General features: G+C 39.4%; 1 protein-coding gene across 1 annotated transcript; it reads left to right on the top strand.

Moving 5' to 3' along the window:
• The first annotated feature begins 5,989 nt into the window (after window positions 1–5,989).
• LOC140242100 (acyl-carrier-protein phosphodiesterase PptH-like) lies at window positions 5,990–16,314 on the top strand. Its single transcript, XM_072321860.1, has 3 exons — window positions 5,990–6,185; window positions 13,235–13,406; window positions 15,756–16,314. The coding sequence occupies exons 1-3, from the start codon at window positions 5,990–5,992 to the stop codon at window positions 16,312–16,314; spliced, it is 927 nt and encodes a 308-aa protein (XP_072177961.1).
• The last annotated feature ends 546 nt before the right edge of the window (window positions 16,315–16,860 follow it).

Here is a 16,860-nt window from a genome sequence, read left to right as displayed (position 1 = left end):
GATTCTGTGTCATGGTTTCATTAGCTGTCAATTTACGATACAAATTTAACATCAGCCCACCATTCTAACTTGGAGCGTAAAATCAGAAGGTTTTCAGGACAGTCTTGCTGCTGTATTTGATACACTGTCTCAGTACAGTGCATATAGCTGAGAACTTAACTTTTCGTTTCCTCCTCAAAACCTTATTTTTTTCAGTAACTTCATCAACCATAATATTCCTTTCATGATTGATGGAAAGCAATTTGAAACAAATTATAGTCTGCAAGAGCGCAAGACAAATGTAATTATTGTATTTTTTGTATTGCATAAGAAGGTGGATTGTTTAATATCTTTTACGAATCTAGAGGAATGTTAATAACGTTGATATTGATTTCTTTCTTTCATAATCATTGTTATCGATTCTAATTCCATACGTACAAATTATCTTAAATCAAGATCTTAAATCATCTTAAATCAATCATTATTTTTGCAGTTGTTCCTGCTCTCTTACTCCTTCGCTACAACTCGATACCACTCGATATGCCCTTTCTTGCCAAATACATATACCCAAACCTAGAACTGAATATAAGAAACGCTCCTTCACATTATGCTGCAAGCAAATCGTTTAATGAGTTACCCATTTTTATTCAAACAGCCTCCTCATTGCAAACATTTAAGAATCGTGTACGCCAACATCAGTCTCTCATTTGATATAAACCCTTTACACTAGCTATGAATTATTCAGATATCTATTTTCTCTGCTCGTTTTATGTTCTTTCTTATGTGTTTTATGTTCTTTCGAACCGATTGTTCTTTAGCTGTTTCATATCTATGTTTGTTTTGTTCTTGGTTTTTTTTATTGTGTGCACATGCAATGTAATGTATATCAACGCAGGGCTCCCTTGTAAAGCAGGCCTTTGTGGCACTGAATGGGACTACCCTGCTTTTAAAGAAGACTTAATAAAATAAAATAAAATAAAATATTAAAATTACCTCTACAACATCACGAGTTATATCTTTTCCGTAGAGTGTGTACAAATCGCCTTTCACAAAACAATCTTTTTTCTGAAAACGCCCTAATGAAAACATGTCAAACTTTTGAAGCCTATTACTAATTTGATATTTCTTACTTAGAAACAATAATTGAGGCTGTGATTCATTATTGCCAAACAAAATATGTATCATATTAAGAGTCCTATGAATGAAATCAAATTTCCAGTAGATCAAATGCGATGAATCGAATCAAATCCATATTTCAATCGCAAACTCTGCATATCATGCAATCCACAAATTTACATGACATCAACGCCACGTTGCTTCAGGTGTCGAAATGCATGGCGCGTCACTAACGCGGACTTTCCCCATTTCTCAATGTTCACGCCTCTCTGCCGAACCCCTCGCTCGGGGAATGCATGAAGGCGAGATCACGTCACAACCCCGTTGTCAGATCGAAACCAAGCGATGAAAACATCTTCTCCCGCTCCACTGTGGCAGTCGCAGAGACGGTTGGTGTTCGTAGTTCTGTGGTTGAGTGATTGATGCTACTAGCACGTGGGACTATGGTAGAAGAGGCTACGTCACTACGTGTGGTGAGTGTTTACAGGAGAGAAACGCTCGTCTTTCCTCATCTAGATGTACATCCCCCCCCCCCCCCACCTGCCTTTTGCACACATCCAAACACATCAGGAGTATATTTGTGTTTTCACATCCCTAATGACTGAAAGATGCTAATACTTACTTAGGGAGTTACATACTAATGCTGATGAGAAACGGACTTATTCTGAGATATGGCGCAATTAAGTGAAGGAGATCGTATGTTCAGGGACAGCACAAAATATACGAAAAAAGAAAAGAATTTCAGTAAATGAAAGACAGGATTATGAACACCAACACACACAAAAAAGTGTCCCATGCATCTCGTTTCCGTCCTCCGTACTCTTCGAGTATAGCTTTGGGTCTGAAGTAGGCCTAGTTCCCAAGTTACCACGGTGTATATACTGGTATGCATACCAGGTGACTGCATAATCATGTTTGATAATCCCGGTTGCCATACAGCTATGCTAAGCTGAAGTTCACTTCGATGTAAAACCCGACACACAGACTGCAAAATAGCATTTTCCGTTGAACTGGTCACAAGATTTCACACTATCCTCACGAAACAGTGTCACCGCGTCACACAATGCAACCGCATTACGTCGGTCAATCTTGAATTTGACCTCTTCATAAATCTGCCATCAGCAATTATAGATAAAATGACAGACTGACCACTACCACCCCAAGAAAATGATGATGTAGCATGTTTAACACTTTCTAATCTACAAGTCATAGTTGCAAAATTATTACAAGGACGTAGGCCTACATTTTGTCTGATACATTTCATTCTTTTGAATTGAAATAAAAAAGGGATTAAGTGCAGATGGTATGCTAGTCAATGAAAGAAGTGTACCATCGACCAATTCGCAAGGTGGTTGTTCGTAAGTCTATTCCGTGAAAACCTGTCATACTTTAGATTCCGTAGCTTTTTTACTTTAGGCCAACTCTAATGACACTTCTACATTCTAATTACGAGAATTAGCTTAGCTTGGGCGTGGAGCATTTCCCTGCACACGACATCGATACAGCGGTCGACGTATATTCATATAGCAGTAATGGTTGCAATTAGTCGAGGAAGCATTACCAATATTTACTTTTGCTTTGGTTCTTGAAGTTGGATGTAGGACCTATGTCCACCCCTTATTAGGAAGTATATAGGTTGCTGTGTCCTTAGTCAATAACTCCAAATTCAATGACTGTTGAATCATGGACCTCGAACGTAGTAAGTGGCCGCGGACGTTCTTTTTTTTTAGTGTATGTGTGTGTACGTGTGCGTGTGAGGTTGCGTGTGTGTGTGTGTGTGTGTGTGTGTGTGTGTGTGCGTGTGTGTGTGTGTGTGTGTGTGTGTGTGTATGTGTGTGTGTTTGTGTTGCGGGAGGGCTGCCCCCCCCCCTCCTCTTTTTCCTTGGCCCCTGTCTTGGCCTGTTAGTCACCTTATGTCCCTCCCACACTAACCTCATGTCGCAGCCAAAAATATACTGAATTTGACAAAGGTAAATCAGCTGGTAGTAATTTGGATATATATATATTACCTTGAATTTTCTGCACATATTATTTTTGTGCGGGCGAGTGAACGGATATAGCTATAGATATGTGTTAACCTATGCTTTTCATATCAAAGATCCAAAATAAAGTCCTAACCGAAGTCAAATGCTAGTAACGAATGACAGACCCATTCTAGGCTATCACTGTTTTCATTATGTATTTTCCCGGTATATTTTCTTCTCTCCTGCGCCCTGGTATTAAGTGTGTCGCCCTCTTACATCCTATAACTTAATTGCTAACCAAACCTTAACTAAAATTACAAGTACGTTGGATAGTGCGTAGGTTGTCATTATCTTATTCCAGTGTTGCAAACGCAGTACAGCTGTATAATGTGTTCACGTAAAGCGTATACAGATTTAGAGTGTGGACAGTGACTGTATCGTCCCGTGAGTTTCAACGCAAGGTAGCTCAGGTGCTATCATGCGACTCTCGTCCTATCTCTATGTATTTCTTCCTTGTACTATAACTGCGCTTTTCAGTTTAGACACGCCCCTTCTATGTCTTTCCATTTCTATTCTCGTTCTCTTTCCCTTTAAGTTTATCATATCGCGTAATCACGAGATCTACTCACATCTGCTTATACCTTTATAACGTAATGGTCGTATTTACCTCATGTAGTTTCTTCAAGTCTTGTCCAACAATAACATGAATAATGGGGAAAGTGAAGAGTTCTGACTCGCAGTCAGCAGGCCTATCTTCTCTTATGGAATACGGTGCCTTCTGATTCCCCATATACGTACATGTAGTAATGCCCTTACCGCTAAAAGGAGAAGCAAAGCATATTATATTCAGCTATAATGACAAAACGTCTTTACTACAAAAGTTCAAATATCAAATGATCGGTAGCCACGACACGCCCCTTTATCAAGTTCTGTCTCCTCACATGATACCATTCCTCCTTTTCTTATTCACAGATCATGCTGATATGGTAAAATGAATCTGTCAAACTGGAAAATATATTTTGTGCTCTGCAATTAATCATGTGGTGTCTGGGGGTGTATTTCTATGTTTGCGTTTTCATATAAGTTGGGGATTTCTCTCACATGTGGAAAACTAACTGAACTGAACTGGACTGGACTTACCTAAATGATGTATACGGTATGTAATATATACCCTAAAGCAGGGCTCCACACTAACTTTTATTTTTGGTGGCCCAAAGGCAAACATCCGACCTTTTTTGGTGGCCCGATCAGGCCACCAAATTCTTTATTTCTGAAATTTTGATGGCCCGACGTGCGTTTTTGGTGGCCCCGGGCCACCGGGCCACCGTTAGTGTCGAGCCCTGCCTAAAGAAACCCTATATCATAGGGTTTTTTTTTATAGAAACCACCGATGTTATGCGATCTTTTTTTTGTCATTTCCTCTTTTTTTTTTCTTTTGCATGACATGGCTTATCACAGTCATGTTTGGAACCTGATCATAAAACATGTGCCTTTCAGGAGAGCGTCACGTGGAATATGTTCATAATAATCTTGATTTATTCATCATCTATTTATTTCCATTTACAAGCAAAGCAGAGCAAGATATTTTGGAATAATGTATGCAATTATTACACAAATAAGAAGTGATTATGTTTATATATAGAAGCGATAGTCATTGTAGTCTGAGAATCTATATAAGTAGAAGATTTAACAAGTTAAAAAAGAAAACACCTTGAATTGCATGTTATACCATGTATACCATAATGATCACTCCCGGGATTTATGTAATGTAATTGTAGTAAACATTGTGTCTTCCACTGTGTAAATGGTTTGCTATACGATGCGAAGATTTCACTCATTGTAACAGTGGATATTGTGACACAATCGTTACATTATTCAAAGACCAGTGTCAGTGTTCACCGAACGATTACATTCCAGAGATGTTAATCGACTCATACTCTGATAAGTGGGCTAAATAGCGATCGTTAGCTCATGCGTGTTTCCATGCGAAAGAGAAAGTAATGACGAAATACTGACCACTTCCTAAATTCTCCACTGCATGAATGCTTCACGTCATTGCACGTGTTGAGGGGTTATCCCCAGACGGAGGTGTGACATAATGCTTATATTCAAGCCTAGTGTACATTCCGGTAGAAATTATGCATGTGATCGTTGGTTATTTTTCTTTTTATTCCGTATGCCTATAAATGAGTGAGTCTATTCTGAATGTTGCCATTCGCAATTCCAAATTACTTTGGAAAGTGGTATTTCTAGGGTGCAGCGTTTTTCCTGATGGTATAAGGCAGAGTATAGTGTGTAAGTTACATGTAATACCACTCAGGAACAGTGAAACGAAATCAGCTGGTATTCGAGGTGTGCTGTTGGTTTCAATGACTTTCAACACGGGCACAGAGGACATCCGTCTCTACTCTTATTGGAGAATTTTTGTCGGCACAATTCTATGAACGAAAGACAGAAAAAAAAAAACCCAGAGGTATTCTTCGACTCGCATGCGCTGCCTAGAGTCCCTGCGCTATCATACCCGCAAGTTTTGACAGCTCTCTGGTTGTCATTTCATTCTTTTTTTTTTTTTTTTTTTATGTTGGCTTCTGTTTTTTAGTCGCAATAAAGATAAGCTGGTAGTGGAAAGACTTTTGAATGTTGCTGGTGGTGTAGGGTGCCAACGCCCAATTTCCTATCTCCTGGATTTTGTTTCCTTCTGACCACCGTCGAGGTAGGAACCAAAATCGCAGGTCTCTCTCTCTCACTCCAGAGAGTCGGGGATACATTTCATGGGTTTTATTTTTTCTCATCATCTTTACCCTTCTACCATAACATTGGTGCATCGGGTCAGGCTATCATCGTAGCAGACACCTCAAATTAATAGTCAGGAATTCTGCAACGTTGTCTTTTTCGTCATCATCATCCTCATCATCGTCATCGTCATCGAAATGGCTCGCATCTTTGCAATCTCCGACCTCCACGTCGACCATCCGGACAACCTGATTTGGCTTGAGCAACTATCCTTCCACGAGTACCAGAATGATGTCCTCCTGCTAGCCGGTGACGTCACGGACAAACTACCCCTCCTAAAATCGACCCTCATCACTCTCACGAAGAAGTTCAAAACTGTCTACTTTGTACCAGGTAAATATCGCATTCCCTGATTTCCTAAATTATCATTATTCGTACAATCAGTTGTACAACAAAAGTTGTACAACAATGATACTGTCATATTCAAATCATCAGCTTTTTCCTGAAAAGGACAACGCATAAACAGTATATCACAAAATTAGCAATGATTACTCTACACTCTAAGAAAAAAAGGTTCTTTTGAGCACCATTAAATGGTTCTCAGCACTGTCACAATAGCGACACCCTTTTTGGTGCTCGTGAGAACCTTTTCTAAATGGTGCTTGTCGGCACCTTTTGCAAAAGGTGCCCATTAGAACCTTTTTCCCGATGAAATGGTGCTCGTGAGTACCATTTGAAAGGTGCCCATGGGCACCTTTTTGACTAAAGATGGGCACCTTTTTGACTCTTTTAAAAAAGGTGCTCATGAGAACCATTTCATTGGAAAAGGTTCTAATGGGCACCAATGTTAAAAGGTGCTGACAGGCACCATTTAAAAAGGTTCTCACAGGCTCCAAAAAAGGTGTCGCTATTGTGACAGTGCTGAGAACCATTTAATGGTTCTCAAAAGAACCTTTTTTTCCCCCCTTAGAATGTAGTATGTGAATTGATGTCTGTGTATTTTTGGTGTGTTTCACATGCAGTGCTGGTAAGGTGCTTCACTGGCACCATTCTTAAAGACATTTAAGTATACACCTGTATGTATCTGCATTGAAAATGTGCATCAAAAACTAATTTGTCAAAACTCATCAGTCAAACATACGTACAAAATATACAATTATAGCAATACATGAGCATGCCATGCATTATCGTTGACACTGGAAAAAAAAAAGCAAGGGTAACACACTCATGCACACACAGTTTCACAAGCATGAATACATGTACATGAAATTCACTGATATATTTTCATGAAACATTACTCAATAACTGAAAACCATAGAAATTTGCTCTTTCACAAATTCGCAGAAATGTATTTATTCACCTAACTTTTACAATCCAAAGGTGAGGTTTGCATTTGTCATGTTATAATCTGTCAAATATTCTTTACAAAATATTTTCATTTGTTCACTATTTTTTCCCCACAATATTCGTCATTTGTGTACCGAGCAGTTCTTGAAACACCATCACACATCTCTGTACAGATGATAATATGAAATAGTAAGAGGTGCATCAGGCTTTTGAAATACATAACAAAATTTCTAATACTCTATGAAATAATTCCTGCATGGATGAGATACAGTAATTGTGTCAGTCTTCAGATATGCAGAAGTCAAGTACATTACTTAAGTAGTATGAGGAACGTTTTCCGCATATTTGCTAGTTTGTTTGGCGTTGGTTTTTTTTTTTTTCTTTTTAAGCATATTTGTCCTAAAAGCAACTACAAAGGGCAGGAAAACAATTCCATTAAACAGGAACTTTGGTATTGTCACAGAAAACATACATTATATTGCTGGTATATTTAGGAGAGGATAAGCTCTACACTTCTTCACTTCACTTCACTTTACATTTATGACGTCGAGTACTTGAATTAACTTATTTTTGTTTGTATACGAGTGACCTTTTTTCTTTTTTTTTCCTGCAATTTGGAAGCACCATAGACAGATCTATACAACTGCTAATACAAGAAGAGTATAAATTCAGGTTAATCATGACCTCTGACAATTTACAGCTTGTCCTACGAAAAAAAAACAAACAAACAAACACACACAAGAAAAAAGAACACATTGTTTTATAATGTGAAGGATAACAAGAATCCCAAGGGAAAAGAGCTAGGATACCACACCGTTTCACAAGCATGAATTAACAAAATTCCTCAACCATGATCAAAATATATAACACTGGGAATCAATAAAAGTTTACACTTTTTCAAAAGTAGAGCCATAAATTCATTAGAGTAAACTATATACAATGCAGGTCTAAAGCTGAGGTTTGAATTTGCTGTCCTATAACCTATGACAATATGTTGTTAGCATTTAAAGGACAAGTTCACCTTCATAAACATAAGGATTGAGAGAATGTAGCAATATTAGTAGAACACATCATTGAAAGTTTGAGGAAAATCGGACAATCCGTTCAAAAGTTATGAATTTTTGAAGTTTTTGTGCAGTAACCGCTGGATGAGAAGACTACTGCAGTGTGTGAATAACTTAGATGTCACATGCGTACAACAATATAAGGAAAATATAAAGAGAATTTCACAAAATTTCATCTTTTGAAAAAAGTACACATTCGTCCGACTTGTTACCGACAAATGTTATGGGTAATATTATTCCGCCTGCCTTTAGAAAGAGGCAAGTCAAGTGCTCTTTTATTATGCAAAAAAAGTGAAAATATGTTGAATTTTCTTTACATTTTCTTTATACTATTGTACGCATATGACTCACAAGCTGTAGTAGTCTCCTCATCCAGCGCTTCCAACACAAAAAATTTAAAAATTCATAACTTTTGCATCGATTGTCCAATTTTCCTCAAATTTGCACGGACGTGTTCTACTAATATTGTTGCATTCTCTCAATCCTTATGTTTATGAAGGTGAACTTGTCCTTTAATTTTGTTCACCAAATTTGGCAACAGTCTTTTAAACACCACCACCACGTACATGTACATTTTGTATTTCTGCAAAAACAATATAAACTGGTGACAAGAGGTGCATCAGTGCTTTGAAATAAATTACATAATCTTCAATTCTCTACACAATACGTAATTCCTGCGTGGGTATAAATGCAATAAGTTTTACCAGTCTAGGTGCAAACTTTAAAAGTGTGCAGAAATCGACCACACAATGACTGGAGAAGTATAAAGAGCATTTTCCGTTTGTGCTTTTAAAGTTTAAAACTACGAATGACTTCACTTCTCAGATTGGCATCTGGTCTGATCTCATTACGTCTACCCCCCCCCCCCCCCCCCCAATACAGTTGATACAAAGCTGTTAAATGCAAATTATAATGAAACATTATCACTGGTACATTGTAAGTTGCAAATACTGTACTGGGATCATAACAATAGACCTTATGCATTGACGTCATCACTCGCTTGACAACCTCTCGCGACGCCATCTTAGAGGGCAAGCGAAGTCCTTGACAATGCGCGCGTGCAGCTAGCTGTGTGCTTTTCTTATGCGCGCTAGCGGCGATCGCCTTACTCGCCGCTAGTCCCCAGGCCAGTGGCAGTTTTTTTTACCATCAGACGAGTTTGACATGACATGACACATTATGCAGCAATATTTGGGTAATTTTCTCACATTGTGCAATCGAAATACTCACAGTAACTAGAGAATTCCTAGGTTATATCGCAGAAATTTGCATCCATAGCGCAACATCGCCGTTCACTGAATGTATGTCGCCATTTTGAATTTCATTAGCCAATCACATGCGAAGTACGTGTTTTACTAAAAAACACGTAGAAATCTACCTCGCATGTGATTGGCTAACGGATTCGTAGGTTGATGAGCTGTTACGACAGCTGGTTTTCATGAAATTGTGCCAAAATGTTGGATATATTATTAACCTGGTGAGTGCAATGCATTCCTCAAATGTTGATTTTGCTATACAAGCTTAAATTTCCCGATCTAGGGCTGTGGATTACATGCAAGAGAAAAGACAGTAAAAGAAACACCGATGTTGTGTGTAAATGCCCATTGCCTCGCGTGTAAAAGCATGCATGCTCCAGCAACGCATCGCTTGCCCTCTGAGGGAGGGCGCCCTTCAGTTTGTCAGACCGTGTGACGTCATATGCATAAGGTCTATTCATATGTGACCCTCTATCACACAAACCAACAAAAAGTCGCCTGACATGAATTCTTGGTTGACGGCAGATTCTGAAAGAGCAGCTATAAAATAGATAAGTCAATGCAAATGGACTTACCTACCCTACAGTGTATCTACATATTTCTCAAAGGTTTTCTCTGGCAGCATCAGTGTTTTCTCTTTGACTCAGCTCATTCTTGGCTAGCGTAGGTTTCTGGTCGATGCTGTCAACGGGCTATCCGGGCTGAAATTGTCATTCTGCTCGATGTATTCTTTTGGTCACCCAGCTTATTCTTGACTAGCCCAGGGTTCTGTCTGATGCTGTCAACGGGCTATGAATCACGGGCTGTCATTCTGACCGATGTATTGTCTTGGCCACACAGCTCATTCTCGACTAGCCCAGGGTTCTGGCTGATGCTGTAAATGGGCTATCCCGGGCTCTTATTCTGATCGATGAATTCTTGTAGCCGCCCTATATAAAAGCTGCTCATTCTTGACTAGTGTTAAGCCTACGGTTCTGGCCGATGTTGTCAACGGTCTGTCATGGGCTGTCTCTCTGATCAATGTAGAGTCTACCTTGTCGTCCCGGCCGGAGTTACTTGTTCCCTGGTTTCTGTGCATGTTGGTGTGTCCACATCCCTGACATATGAATTGAAAGATACAATAGACCTACACCGCGTTAATAAAACAAAGTCATTGCCATAATTCGATAAACAGAAGATGGCATTAGATGACGTGACTCCTTACTTAAAAACAAGCCTGAAAACATACTGAAGAGATTTTGACTTAACTTGTTAGGTTTACTGGGCTGTAGACAGACCTAACACTAACACTAACTCACTAGCACAGTTATAACTTTATAATTAGAAGGTCTATAGAACAATTTTCTAGGCCTCACCCCAGGGCGCTCCTTGTACACAGTTAAATCTTCGCGTTCGGTGTTCGGGCTGTGTTTTGGAGTCTTTAGAAGACTCTACTTTTAATAGGCATAAACGTTACATGCAGGCCTAGCTAAGTAACTTAGCCCGGCCCAGTCACTGTAAAAACGTGACAGCCATGCTCCGCACGGCGTCTGTTCGGGCTAGCTCATTGCTATGCCAAGTTTCTAATTGTAAAGTGTTTATAGGCCTAACATATTAGGGCCTATTGTTAGATCTGGATCTACTGTACCTGGTAAACATTACACAAGACAGCAGCTTCGATCAAATTAGATCTAACATTACTTAGGATCTAACCGACTTAAAGATTAATCACTGACTGAAAAAACTGAGTGATGAATCTAACTTGATTTTGTACCAACGAATGTCATCTAAAATGAGATACAACCACATTTAAAACTAAAAGTCTTACCTATTCTCCTAAATTGTGATGACTGCCATGGCGAAAATGGAATTGACAGTGACACGTTTCCAGTCCACTTTGACAAAATTAATGTCTAACTTTTAGGCCTATAGAGTTACCGGGTGCCGTTCGTTATGGGTGTGATGCATAGGCTTACTGTGTAGTAGTGTCCACACTAGAAAAGACGGCTGCTGCTGCATGAATGGTATTGCATTGGCACTCTGTCCGCTGTGATGTGCTATGTGCAGTGGTGGACAGGTAGGTTTGCATCCATAGGCTTGCACAGACAGGCAGCTGACAGCACAGGGCTACATAGCCGCGGCGCGTGCCGCGCCGGTTACACACACATGTTTTAATCGTGTGTGTGTAACTGCTGGCGCGGCACGATCTACCATGCGGTGGTGCAATGTGCAGTGCAGTACTAGTATGTGTACGTTTACGCGTACGCATATCTGATCGAGCGCTAAAATTGGATGGCGGTGGCAGCTGTCAGTTGGCACGCAGCCAAGAGAAGTCATTAGTCTACGATAAAAACAATGTGTAATTTTTGTTATCACAGCAGTAGAAACACATACAATGTTTTTGTACCAATACCACATTTTTGATGATTCTTACATCTGCCATTCGAATATACAGCAGGGGAAAAATGAAAGTGGACCTAAAGATATTGTTTGACCTGCAGGAGTACACTCGGGGACTGGGTCGCATACTAGCAAATGGTATCATTTTGGTTTGGGAACCATTTATAGGTGCTCATCGGAACCATTTTGCGAGAACCATCTGATAGAGAACCATTTTGGAGCCGACGAGAACCATTTGAGAACCTTTTTTTCTTAGAGTGTATCATACAGCCAATAATGACTACACACCCCCTGTGTCTCTGATATGGCAAACTAGTTCTTGCTTGGCACCCATCATAAGCGCATATTCAATTCGAGAATAAAACAGCAAATATGAGGAATGCCTCGTTCGTCTTCTGCAGTTCTTTATTCCCCACATTCAAAAGTTCATTTTCGATCAAGGACAAGTTCATTACTCTCACTTTAGTTACTTTCAATTCAATTACTTAATTTCTATTTAACGAAAAAAAAAATGAATGTGATACAAAGCATACAAGTATAGTAATTCTGTGCTCGAGATTTCATGACAATTTGTTGTTTTCAAATAGTTGCTAAATGCATTAAACTGCAACTAAAGAAAATGTATATCGTATGACTTCATTGCACTTTATAATATTTCGATGACACAGCCCTTATTTTGGTAACTGCCGAATGAAGTATATCTATCATAATAATTTACCCCCCCCCCCCTCCCTCTCTCGCTCTCTCTCTTTCCTTTTATAAGGAGCAAAGAAGAGCAATTTGCGCAGTATTCGGTCTTGATAATAATGTAAGACATACGTGCTTCGATCGCATGGGTTTGAAGAAAGATTTTCTATGAACGTCAAGTTAGTTTCGTACGTCACTGCTGACAACCAGGGCAGTGTGCTTGTAATCTTCTTATTTCGACTACGTGCGCACGAAGAGTATTCCGCAGTGGTCTGGTTTTGACTTGGGCAAACATTAGCTGCCTTCTCCCCATTGCTCAGCGGTAAAGAGGCAGATACCACAGAATCAGGTGATGAGAAAGGTACCTTACCCCCAAGAAACTTAGCCGTTGCTGTCTATAAACACCAGTCACAGCAAAGCAGCAAATATGCAGTATCTTTGGAAAGACAATACCAGCATAAAGATTTCCCCGAACACCTAAATTCGACATTGACAATTGTGTTCTAAAAATTATAGAAGAAAAAAAAAACTATGACGAGAAAAAAAAAAAGTTAGACAAGGTTTACCTGTAATCTGATTGGCTGGTGTATGATGAATCCGGGCAAGAGCAGAATCAAATAAAACTAACTGCAGCTGTAACTATCAAAGAAAAAAGGTTTCCTTATCGTTTATGACATTTTTTATCAATTGAATGTTTTATCGCCAACAGGAAACCACGAGCTGTGGGTAAAGAACAGGAATAGCAGTCAGCCGCAGGAGACGTCCGTGGAGAAATTCTACAAGATTCTCGAGTTGTGCGAGACATTAGGGGTACGGACGGATCCAGGGAAAGAGGCCACTATTGACGGGGAGGACGTTTGGATCGTTCCCCTGTTTTCCTGGTGAGTTTGTTGGACAGTGTCCAAACATCAATTTATGTTCCTTTCGTGACACCTGATTTCGTATGGTAAAAGTACAGTCCTCTTTTTGAGGCACTATGTAAATCATTTTAACATTTCTCCTGCATATATACACACATATATATATATATATATATATATATATATATATATATATATATAAAATCATATATAAGTATATGCATGATGTGTACGTGTGGTTTGCTATATGCCATTACGTTCTATTTACAAGAGAAGCTGGAGGAACATTTTTTATTTCTTTAAAGTTATCTTTCCTATCAAGGACTTGACTTTGTTTCGCAAGGTTTAGCACATTAGCACGAGGACTGATGGGGAAAAATGGTTGCCAATCAGATAATCCGCAGCCTGACAAAGGTTTCCATTGATATTGCTAAATTGGCGAATATTTGCTTTATTGAGGATTTGGTTTGACGAGATTCGATACGTCACTGCTATCTTGGTTGTCTTGTGTCATGCTGTTTTGGCTTCTGTAAACTCATCCAATATATATATATATATATATATATATATATATATATATATATATATATATATTATATACAGTAGCTACACTCTTTTTTCGGAGTACTTTATTGCAAAATACGTTTTCGGGCAGAGCCCTATTGACGACGAAAACAAGCAAAACACTTTTTATTCAAATTCTCGGAAGAACAAATTAGGACGTGAAATACGCATAGCATTCACGACCTCAATCGCCACTTCTACTCCAATAATAGAGACAAGTGTCTTCCAGTATGTCAGTGGGAAGATCCTATTTCCCGACCAATCCCCTTAAGATTATCTTCATTCCTATTTGCATGACGTCGTCAGAGATAATTTTCTGTTGGTTGTAGAATGTATAAAGCCCTTCTACCGCGCTACAAACTCTCACTTCGGTACGCCAATTTTCCGTCAAATCTCTCTCCAAAATTGCAGACTACGCCTTATAATCAGCCACGTCTGCTAAGATTATTAAACCATAACAAAATCAACAAATTGCATTTGGACCTACCTTTGGTTTTAAACTGCAAAGGTTCAGACAGAAAGAAGTGTCTCAAATAGCTTGTCCACCATTATCATTGCTTAGAAGCATTTACAGGCAGTATTTTTATGTTGATTTTCCTCTCCAAAGTGACATACGTACTGCAAACTTAATTGTCTTTTCAGTGGGTCCCTTTGGTTTATCGTACATTCACTTTGATCTTTCATTTCATTATTACATCTCGCTAATTGCTTATTCTGTTCAGTTCACACTGTACTGTTGGCATTATTCTTTGTTATAAAAGAAAGTGAAATGCAGGCCTCTGTTAATATGTTTTTGTAGAAAATGAAAACAAATTTCATATGAACTGAATAGAATGGGATTGTAATGCAGTGTCGTGCAACGGGTTTTTGACACATGCATTCCTGTTTTTCAACATAACTGATCCGTTCAGAGAAAACGAATTTTCAAACAGCTTTCCTTGGTGCCCTTTTCCATGATACGATGCGGTTAAATCTTTATCATTAACTATTAAAGCGCAAATAATTCATGAATAGTCATAAAGGAAAAATCAGCCATAATCCGACATCTTCTATAATCATCAACCTCCAAAGCTCCCAGTTATCCTCGGATAGTCTCCAATATCATACCCACCTCCTGCGAGTAAGAAATGGTAATAAAATAGATAAGTGCAGAAAGTCTAATATCTACCTTGCCGCATCTGCACACAAGGAATGCTTGTACTCTGAGGGATTCCATGACATTTGCTCCTGCGACAATTGCCCCCGTGAAATATCTGCACACTAAGCTAAACATAAACTCTACTCACAAACATAACCCTAACCCTGATCCTATTCCTCACGTCAAACTAAACCTTAAACACTATCACACCTTAACCCTAACTCCACATAAGTCCTTGGAGGAAAAAAGACCAGAGAAATTGTCATGCCACCACGTAGAGGTGCTCCAGTTTTATTTTCAAATTTTAAACTTTCCCACAACTCGAACACAAGTATACCACTATCAATTTCATGTACAGCATGAATATGATTTCGTCAAATATTTCGTGTTAAAATTTAACTACTTTTCCATGTGGCAGAAATTTGATTTGCACATTTACGAAAAGGTAAATTGTTGCAACAGAATTGAAATACCCTTCATCAGCGTAACTATTATTAAGTGTTTGGATGATAGCCATGATAGGAAACCATGGACATACATTAAAGAGTTATTAACCGATTCAGGCAAATAGTACATGTAGGCCCATCAAAAAAAAAAGTTCACACCGAGACTCGACCTGTATCTGGATGTCAAATCATCAAGGTTCACTCATATCTGCTCATCTGTAGGTACGCAACACCGGAAGACGACAAGATGGACTCGCTCCACATCACAGCTAGCCATCTGAGGGAAGACGTCAAATTGTGTAACCAACTCTGGATGGACAACCATAACTGTGTATGGCCCATGGACCTTGGTATGCCGCGTGCCAAGTTCTTCTGTAAGCTGAACCACGCCCGTACGCAGACGATATACGACGCACCGGTCATCACCTTCAGCCACTTCCTCCCGCGTAAGGAACTGGTGAAATCAAGCATAGAGGACGACCGCTGCATCGTTCACGAAAGGCGTCATCTTGGAAAACCTCTGCTCTTACCAAAGCGACAGGGTTCGATGAAAGGGTTCAACTTCACGCGCTATGCGGGTTGCCAGGGGTTGGACGCCCAGGTACGCAAGGTGGGAGCATGCTTACATGTCTATGGACACCAACATCGCAATCGTGACCGAACGATAGAGGGGGTTCGCTATGTGTCACACTGCCTTGGATATAAAAAGGAACGTGAAGAAGGGTTTACATACGGTATTAGAGAATGGAACGGCCCCAAACAAGTCTTCCCCGCCATCTGATGTGCTTCTGTACGAGAACTCTCCGCAAAATAATAATAATGCGTGATTTGAACGTAATCACGTGTACATTTCTAGCTCCTCGTTTTGCATGAAAGAATGCATAAAGCATGTAAAAGTGGTAATTCTCATCTTATCTGAATGATCTCTGTAAGACGTTTAGAGCATTAATACAAGATCATCGAAGGGAGTAGGCCTAGATCACTGGGGGATAGGTCTGTGTAGAACAAGGACATTGAAGGATTGTCACATCATTCACTAAGGGTTCACATCGAAGTTCACACTGCTGATTATCGAGGAGCGGCCCTGATTATGGGGGAGGGTCATACTCGAGTGACGATCTAGATATCGCTATACATTAACTACATTCTTCGGAATGTTACCCTTTCTCTTCCGTTTTCGAGGGGCTGCATTGTAATAAGCGTGTAAAAAATTTGGAGTGGCTGTGCACACTTGACTCTTGTCCTAGGCATATTCAATCGTACTGAAAAAAAAAGAAAATCTCGCTTGTCATGCCCTACATTCATTTTTCCATAAGACATTTTCAAG

Source organism: Diadema setosum, chromosome 18, assembly GCF_964275005.1.
Source record: "Diadema setosum chromosome 18, eeDiaSeto1, whole genome shotgun sequence".
Classification (NCBI taxonomy): domain Eukaryota; kingdom Metazoa; phylum Echinodermata; class Echinoidea; order Diadematoida; family Diadematidae; genus Diadema; species Diadema setosum.
This window is presented reverse-complemented; position numbering and strand designations above follow the sequence as displayed.